Below are 8,555 nucleotides of genomic sequence, written 5' to 3' on the forward strand. Positions count from 1 at the left end.
TTTAAAATCTACCGTTTCCCAGCACACCTGAATGCATCCGAGTGTGAAGAGACGTTTATGTTTCTTAGTCACGGAGAATATGATTTTTTTTCTCTACTGCAATTTAAACAAAAATGTTAACATCTTATAGTTTTAGTTAATATAGTTTTTTTTAATTAAAATAAAATAAACACGCACCCTCCCTCGTGTGACGTCTGGGTTCAGAGGTCCTAAGAACACGCCCACTTCCTCTTCGCATGCTGTCGCGTTGTTGTGTTGTCGCTGTTCCGAGAGAATTCTGCCTGCATCTGTGTGGCTGAGTGGTGTTTTGCGGCGCACATCAACTTTTCTCACGCCTCAACACAACGACATCACTGTCAAACGGTACAACCTGCTGCTAAGCGGAAATCTTCTCGTCGAGTGTTAGCTTGTTATGCTACATGGCTAACGGTGCTACTTCTAAAGCATGAAGACTGCTAGCTGTAACACCAACATCATGGACATGTTTGAAAAAGGAAAAGTCCTGAAAATTTGCGCTCCAATGGTTCGATATTCAAAGTAAGTAAAATCTATAATTGAAGCTATTCAGATCTGTTGTTTTGCGGTATTGGTGACACATCTCAAAGTTACTGCTGTGTTTGTGTCGTTAACTAATTTTTTTTCTCTCAGGCTTGCCTTCAGGTCATTGGTTAGAAAGTACAACTGTGATATCTGCTTCACTCCAATGATTGTTGCTGCTGACTTCATGCGATCTGTCAAAGCCAGAGACAGTGAATTCACCACCAATGAACGTGGGTAGCAACATTAAAGTATTGCACAGCTTACTATTCAGTATGTTATTAGTTGTGGCCATTGTTTTATTATTATTATTGTTCCGTTTCCCCCTCAGGTGATCGGCCCTTGATAGTGCAGTTTGCGGCCCACGATGCACAGACTCTGGCCGATGCAGCCTGTGTGGTAGCACCTTTTTCAGATGGAGTTGATCTCAACTGTGGCTGTCCACAAAGGTGGAGATACTCACTACATGTTTCCTGTATTCATTTTGGCAGTTTGACGTTACACAGGATACAGTGTGTTTGACTTGATTCCTAAATATGCAAATATTAGTTACGATATACCTAAATTGTTGCTTGGATAATTATGTATTAATACCTGTGCACTCAAAATCATGTGAAAGCTTTCTAATTGGACCTGTTGTTGTGTTATCAGATGGGCTATGTCAGCTGGGTATGGTGCATGCCTCATCAACAAACCAGAACTTGTGAAAGACATGGTCAGACATGTTCGAAACCAAGTGGATAATCCAAACTACACCACATCCATCAAAATAAGGTAAAGAAAACTCCTACAGTTTACATAAGAGCTGTTAGTAAGTCCGCTGTATTTTAAAGGAGCAGCATCTTCGCCCACAGAATTCACAAAGACCTGAAGCAGACAGTGGATCTATGTCAGAAGGCTGAATCAGCTGGTGTGTCGTGGATAACGGTCCACGGCCGTACAACAGAAGAGCGCCACCAGCCTGTCCATTATGATGCCATAAAGACAATAAAAGACAGTGTATCCATCCCTGTTATTGCCAATGGCGATATAAAGTACCTCCGTGATGTGGAGTCCACTCACAAGCTCACTGGTGTTGATGGTAGGTTCGTTTTAACGATCAGATTCTGACAGACACTGTTCAGAGTTCCCGTCTTAATTCCCGTCTTGCTTGTTTTGATCTACTCATCAGGTGTGATGGCTGCACGGGGGTTACTTGCTAACCCTGCCATGTTTGCCGGCTACGAGGACACACCTTTGGAGTGTATATGGGACTGGGTGGACATCTCTATAGAACAGGGCACTCCCTTCACATGCTTCCACCATCATCTTATCTACATGCTGGAGAGGGTTAGCTCCCAGCCTGAGAGAAAAGTGTTTAATTCTCTGTCCAGCACCGCAGCTGTGATAGATTACCTCCAGAACACATACGGTTCAGTTCATGATCTCATAACATGAGTCTGTAGAAATGTAATGTTTCAGATTTAGAATTGTATTTTTTGTTTTTATGCCAAATAAAACTGCAAACCTGGTGTTTTTGTTACTTTATTTTCTCTAATCAAGCTTGATAGATTTTTTTCTCAATCTAAGCTGTCATTATGTATGTTGACTGTATTGCAATAAATATGCAATTATCAAATAACATGTATACTCCTACTTGATACTGTCTCACTCCCGCACGGTAGGTGGCAGTAAAGCGCCTTGAACTTTTCAAGCCGCCCGTCATTAAACAAAAGAAGAAGAAGCCACTGAAACCGGAAGAGGTGCAGGAAGACAAACTTTTTTCCTGGTTGATTTAAGAAGTTAACTCTTAAATTATTCTTTTTTTTACCCACTGCATATTTTTCAGGACTTTGCGGTACGTTGTGTGTGTTTATACCTATATTTAACCATGACTTTGGCTACACGAGCGACTGACATTGTTAAACATTAACACTTTACAGTATGAATTATCGCCTGTTTTAGGTTGTTAGCGTTAGCCAAAAATATTATTGAAGCTTTGCGTTTAATATTATTAACATTAACGTGCAGTGAAGAGGAACAAATTGACGACATTTTGACTTTAAAAGAAGACTCGCCTTTTTTAATCATATATTGACAATGTTATGGTGGCGCAGTATATTACTATAGCGTGACGGTTAACTGTAGCGTGTATGTGGGTTTCTACGAAGGTATGTAAAGGGTTGTGAGGATCTTAAATCAGTGGAGGTATTGTTAAATAATAAAAGACGTACGTGCTGAGAGGTGAACAGCATTTCTGAGCGGCCTGTGTGGCCATTTATTGTATTTTGTCAGAGAGGCTGGGCCGACTGACTTTTTAATGTTTCTTTCTTTTTAGGTTTCAGACTATTTGTATCCGGTTGTCCTCAGAAACTCACGGTGAAGATGACGTTGCAATGGACTGCTGTGGCGCTCTTTCTCTATGTAGAGATTGGCGTCATTCTCATCCTCTGCTTACCTTTCATCTCAGCCAGGAGGCAAGTAACTGATCCAGAATGTGTGGGCGTCAGACTTTTATTACCAGAGAGTAACATAATGTTTCATACCGTTCCTTCCTGCTTGCCTGCAAATGTTTGCCTCTGTCTTGTTTCAGGTGGCAGAGAATTTTTCAGCTAAGAATCTGGGGGTTTATGGCAAGGTTCTGGAACAAAGTGTTTCTTACCATGATAATAATACTTATTGTTCTCTTCCTCGGTAAGTGTAACATCAGCTGTCTTTGTTTTTACTTTGTTTGTGGTTTGTGGGTGTGGAACTCATGGTATGCGTCTCTTTTTTAGATGCTGTCCGTGAAGTGAGAAAGTATTCGAGTAAAGACCTAAGCACAGATTCCAAGCTGCAACCAAACATGTTTGACCATCTGCACATGAAGCTTTTCAGGGCCCAGAGGAATCTCTACATCTCAGGCTTCGCTGTCTTCCTCTGGCTGTGAGTCAATGCACAAAAAATAAAGAATTAAGCTGCACGTGGAATTCAGGTCTTCCTCTAAACCCTGTTATATATTGCAGAGTAATGAAGCGGGTGGTCACCTTAATCAACCAGTTGGCCACAATGTCTGGGACTACAGCAGCTCTTCAAGCACAGGCTGAGAATGCTAACCAGGCTGCAGAGAAATATATGAAGGACAATGAGATGCTGAAGCAGGTAAGCTCTGTCTGCCATGGCTGACTTTTGAAAGTTCTGTTTTAGTAGTGTATATAGGATCCGTGAAGATCTTTTATTGTCATAATCCACACTACAAGACTCCAATGACTGAGTCATAAAGGAAAGTTCATTTTTTTATTCTGGACAGTCTGCATCCTTGTGAGAAAGAGTGCCTACATTACCCACATACTAGATATCATGTACTTGAAGTTCCCATCATTCATTGTATTTCAGAGCCTGATGGAAGGGAAGGGCGATAAAGCTACTGCAGAGGGCATGGAGCTTTTGAGGAAAGAAGTGGAGAAACTGAAAGATGACCTGAAGACCTCGGGAGATGGTTAGTATCCTTGTTCATGTGTGCATATCTACTGTAATATAGATAGAGCGTTTAGCGTAGTTTTATATTTTGGCCAAAGCAAAGGGTAATACGCCTATAGCTAAAATATATATCGGATGGCTTGTGTTGATGTGTGGCTGTTTCCTGTCCAGCCCTGAAAACGTCCCAGGCAGAGGCAAATGTAATGAAGAAGCAGATGGACGGCCTCGCCAGGGAGTATGACAGACTGCTGAAAGAACATCAGGAGCTGCAGGTAATTCTTAGCTCTAAACACAGCAGGGTAATGACTTGTTGGGTCATTTACTGCCTGGATATAACAATTACACAGGGCAAGCAGCCACAGGTTGGGTAAATGGTTCCTCTGTATTAAATTCATTAATTACAATCAGGCCTATCGGGCCCATGTGGAAAACAAAGGTTGTTAATAGTAGTGAAATCCCAATAACGCTCAGGATCTTAACTAAGGAAATCCAAATACTTTGTTTTAACTCCTTACCGGTATCAGTTTATTAACATTTTTAAACCTCTAATGGTATTTACATAGCCTTACATAACAGCATATTGACTGACACTTTTTGTTCATATTTTGTCCTTTCAGAATCTTCAAGATAGTGGGAGTAAAAAGGACGACTAGTTTTTGTAATATGTGTACTGGTTTGAAGTGTTTACACAGCCACATCAGAGAGAGAGAGAGAGTCACTCTACCACATGCCTCACCTTTGTGTTATGCTGCATGTCACACAATCACAACTGGCTTCTCTGACATACACACGTTTGGCTGATATCGTAGGTGGTCGTTAAAGAGGTGATTTTTCTTTTATTAGGGCACCAGACTGGCTTTTTTATTATGGCACCAGCCTGGTATTTGATCGACTCTTGTTTTTGACTGGTGCAGCGTGATTAAGACACATTTTTCAAGTTTACATCAGATATTAATTGTGCAGGTAATTGGGGGAGAATTCAGTTTGTAATTGATTCCAGTCGGCTCACAGAGCACTTATTGTGTTAATCTAAAAACAAAGATGGTTATTTTCTAGTTTGTGTCATTGGTTTTAGTAGTTGGCGCAGTTTAGATTGCAAAAAATTCTGCGACAAATGGTTATAAATGTATTTTTATGTTTCAAACATAACAAAACCTCAGATATATCATCTTCACATAGTTTGGATTTGTGTAGCTTTTACACAGACGCAATGAAGTTTAGAAACCTTTCTTTTTGGTCACCATATTGGGTTTAAAAACAAATAATACAGGACATTTAGAGGAACAAAAAAAGTTCAACACACATCAAGTCTTACCTTAAAGTTCATATAAGAAGTCAAAGAATGTTTTATTGTGCATGTTCTGATCCACAGAAGGTCCAGGTTCTTGTATAGTTACTGTGCTGCAATTTGCACACTTACCTTAGTGTTAGGGCACTAGGATTTATACTGTGTGTGTGTGTGTCACAACATGGGAATGTATACTTTGTTTGTTGCATCTTTATTATCCAGACAGAGCCATGTTGTTGTGCCAGAGATGCTGAGATGTTTCAGGTGTTTTGTTAAAGCAGCAGGAGACAGTGCAGTTTCAGGCAGTGCTGTCATGGTCCTCTTGTACGTAGGGATCAAAGTGCCTTTTTAGGTGGATATGGAACGGTTTCTGTAATAAAGTTCTTTCTTTAACCTCTGCCTTGTTTTAAGTTTTTATAATATAGTATTAGGCCTGTCACGATAACAAATTTTGCTGGGCAATTAATTGCCAAGAGAAATTATTGCGATAAGCGACAATATTGTCGTTTTGAGACCATGTTTAACTAATATAATGATAACCATATATAATGCAAGTACACCCTTTCAAAGATCAATAAACGTTAATTTCTAAAGAACATTTAACACTGGAAAGGTCCCCAATCATCATTATTATTATTCATATTAATATGAATACTAATGTTGATATTAATATTATTATGAGTAGTGGTAGGCCTATTACCATGGCTTATCTGATCATAGTCAATGGAGTTAAGTCAAACCAACTAGCACGTCATGAGCAACAGAGCCAAACAACAACACGCACTCTACCTGCTGCTGGGAGTGGGCTCACCTGTATGTGCGCACACGTGTCTGCATGTGTGTTTGCGTGTATGTATGAGCATCGGGCCGCTATGCACAGCTGAATTTTAAAAACCCCACCATGTAGACTGGGCAATGAGTGGCGCTACCGCGAGTGCCGCTGCCAGTAAGAAGGCAGAGACCTTCTTACGCCTTTTGTCCTCCAGCCTCTTTGGCAGGGAGAGGGAGAGAGGAAAACAAACGAGCGTTCAAATGTAATTTATCGCGGCTGGAAAACTTACCGAGCCCATTTAAAGTTATCGTGCAATTAATTGATTTATTGCTTATCGCCACAGGCCTATATAGTATGATGCATGTAGTATTGTTAGCTTTCATTGAGTAGAGTTGCAGTGATGTGATGAAACACCATTAAACACCTTGAAGGTAACACCAAAAACGGGATTTGATTGGATATTAAAAGTTTTATTTAAGTCTTACATTTAAGATATTCCTTGAAATTTTACAAAAATAATCCAAGAAAATTATTTACATTCTGATTTGTTTTAATGCAAGCAAATGCCTTACATTATTGAGATAATGACCGCCTTCTTCTATACACCTGCCTGCCTGCTCCTCTCTGAGTCTGTCTGCTTGTGTCTGAAACTGAAACTGAAGACACTCACCACATACTGCAAGCATCCATGTCGAAAGAGAAACAGGGTTCCCATTCGTTTTCAAATGATACATTTCAGGGACAGGCTCAGGAAATGTTCACTGATCTAAGATAGTAGCTCTGATGGGGAATCGCACCCTGAATTTTCTTTCTATAAAATGTCCTAAAACCAGTAAATCCATGGCTTTGAGTAGGGCTAAGCTGAATGTCAGTTTTTAGTTAAACTGCTGTAGCCTGAGCTGTAAGAAAAGCAAAGAGAATCTGTTGTTGAGAGTCACCTGAACTGCAAATCAGTTTCACTAGAAAACCTACAGACTGAAGCTATTCTGAGTGAGAGATGAGGTCTGAATTAACAATATATGCAACATTGTGAATCTCTGAGGTCAATGCATTATTAATAGCTCTGAATACACTATAATCACTGCCATGAATGAGGTATGTCCTTTCACTGTTCTCTGTATACTGAATACTAACTCATATCAGGACAGATGTCTTATGATAACTATTGTAAATGCTGGTTACTATCATGAGTAGTAGTTGAATTATCTTAAATGTGACGGGGGTGTTCGTCCATTTAAATACAAGCGCGTGGTGTGTTTGATAGTCACTGCGAAATGATACAAAGATGCCGAGTAAACCTTAAGTTAGCATTTAGCATACACACTGATTTCTAGAGGAGGGTAATCTGTATTATTGCGATAACTGCAGAATGTAACTACTATCAGTAAAGAATGCAAATGAGTCTTGACTTATATCAGTAGTATCAATACTCTTTGTTACAAAACATCATCATATACTCTCACCTCTCTAACTTCATCTGGTCCCTGAACATAGCCCTGATTTAAGCTGCCAGTTGATCCAGATATCTGAAAGTGGTAGAAAATATCCAGGCTGGCAGCTCTATGTCATGTCATCATTTTTCTAACTGACCCTTCAGAAACAGAAAGTTTGCAATAAATGTTCAATGAATTTTTTTAAGCACTGGTCTCATATCCACTTTTTTCAATCAGAGAAATTATTGTCTAATGTCAGGAAAAAAGGAGTGTCATTTTTAGATGAACCTTTTTTTATAAGAATAAAACCTGAGTAGAGACTATGATGTGTCTGGGTTTTGGCACAGCTTCTTTCCCACAAAATACACAAAAACCCCAATACAACATAAAAACACTGACCACTGCAACATATAGAACAATGGCTGAAGACGTAGAAGTAGAGCTTTCACACATCAGCAATAAACGCACACTTCCTGTTGTAGAGATTCACATACAGTGGGTCTGTCAACACCCCCCCCCCCACCACCACCACTACCACCAGCACCACCACCCCCAAAAGACCAGTAACATACAGTTCATCATATATTATATATCAATACCCCAACAGTATAAACTGCCTCCTCCGAGGCACAAGGGTCGTTTAATACCAGAGCCTGATGAGCCTCACTGAAATACTTCTGTGCCATTTTAGACCAATACTTCACTGATTGTGCTGCGTGTCTTTACTGCCAAACATGGAGGCGCTGCGTCTTTGTAGTCATCGAAACTAAAATCCAAACAATCCTCCACAATAAGAGCAGGTTTCACTCTAATTTCTAGTGAGTTCCATTTCTAGTGATTTTTAAAATAACAAAACCCATTCAGAAAGTGCACAATACAAACTTTAGTACAATCAGCAACTTTGGGCTTTAAATAAAAGTTAGTCAAATAAAAAAAGTTTTTTTTCCAAATGTGAATAAATTTAAAACAAACACAACTCAATTGCTCCATACTCTAATGACAACCATTTAGAGGTAACTGTTGAGTGAATGAGGCACATACGTCAAACCAAGAACTTTCTGAAAGTATTCCAGTGTCGACCGTTTAC

The 8,555-nt window shown here is 39.7% G+C and overlaps 2 protein-coding genes across 2 annotated transcripts; both read left to right on the forward strand.

Moving 5' to 3' along the window:
• The first annotated feature begins 234 nt into the window (after positions 1–234).
• Positions 235–2,048, forward strand: dus4l (dihydrouridine synthase 4-like (S. cerevisiae)). The gene is made up of 6 exons (XM_028419979.1): positions 235–537; positions 649–770; positions 869–986; positions 1,189–1,311; positions 1,392–1,618; positions 1,709–2,048. Exons 1-6 carry the CDS (start codon positions 446–448, stop codon positions 1,972–1,974), a joined length of 948 nt encoding a protein of 315 aa, XP_028275780.1. The 5' UTR covers positions 235–445; the 3' UTR covers positions 1,975–2,048.
• Positions 2,049–2,246: 198 nt separating this feature from the next.
• Positions 2,247–5,661, forward strand: bcap29 (B cell receptor associated protein 29). Its single transcript, XM_028419580.1, has 8 exons — positions 2,247–2,374; positions 2,855–2,993; positions 3,110–3,210; positions 3,294–3,441; positions 3,522–3,657; positions 3,892–3,994; positions 4,147–4,247; positions 4,593–5,661. The coding sequence occupies exons 2-8, from the start codon at positions 2,902–2,904 to the stop codon at positions 4,626–4,628; spliced, it is 717 nt and encodes a 238-aa protein (XP_028275381.1). The 5' UTR covers positions 2,247–2,374; positions 2,855–2,901; the 3' UTR covers positions 4,629–5,661.
• The last annotated feature ends 2,894 nt before the right edge of the window (positions 5,662–8,555 follow it).

Source organism: Parambassis ranga, chromosome 13 (assembly GCF_900634625.1).
Source record: "Parambassis ranga chromosome 13, fParRan2.1, whole genome shotgun sequence".
Lineage (NCBI taxonomy): Eukaryota > Metazoa > Chordata > Actinopteri > Ambassidae > Parambassis > Parambassis ranga.

What these genes read in the sequence shown, in the direction of transcription:
- dus4l (XM_028419979.1), top strand. Translation starts at nt 446, where the DNA reads ATGAAGACTGCTAGCTGTAACACCAACATCATGGACATGTTTGAAAAA. An exon ending in TGAATTCACCACCAATGAAC is followed by an intron (nt 771 to 868) that starts GTGGGTAGCAAC and finishes TTTCCCCCTCAG; the next exon opens with GTGATCGGCCCTTGATAGTG. An exon ending in CAAGCTCACTGGTGTTGATG is followed by an intron (nt 1,619 to 1,708) that starts GTAGGTTCGTTT and finishes TCTACTCATCAG; the next exon opens with GTGTGATGGCTGCACGGGGG.
- bcap29 (XM_028419580.1), top strand. Translation starts at nt 2,902, where the DNA reads ATGACGTTGCAATGGACTGCTGTGGCGCTCTTTCTCTATGTAGAGATT. An exon ending in CCTTTCATCTCAGCCAGGAG is followed by an intron (nt 2,994 to 3,109) that starts GCAAGTAACTGA and finishes GTCTTGTTTCAG; the next exon opens with GTGGCAGAGAATTTTTCAGC. An exon ending in ACTTATTGTTCTCTTCCTCG is followed by an intron (nt 3,211 to 3,293) that starts GTAAGTGTAACA and finishes TCTCTTTTTTAG; the next exon opens with ATGCTGTCCGTGAAGTGAGA.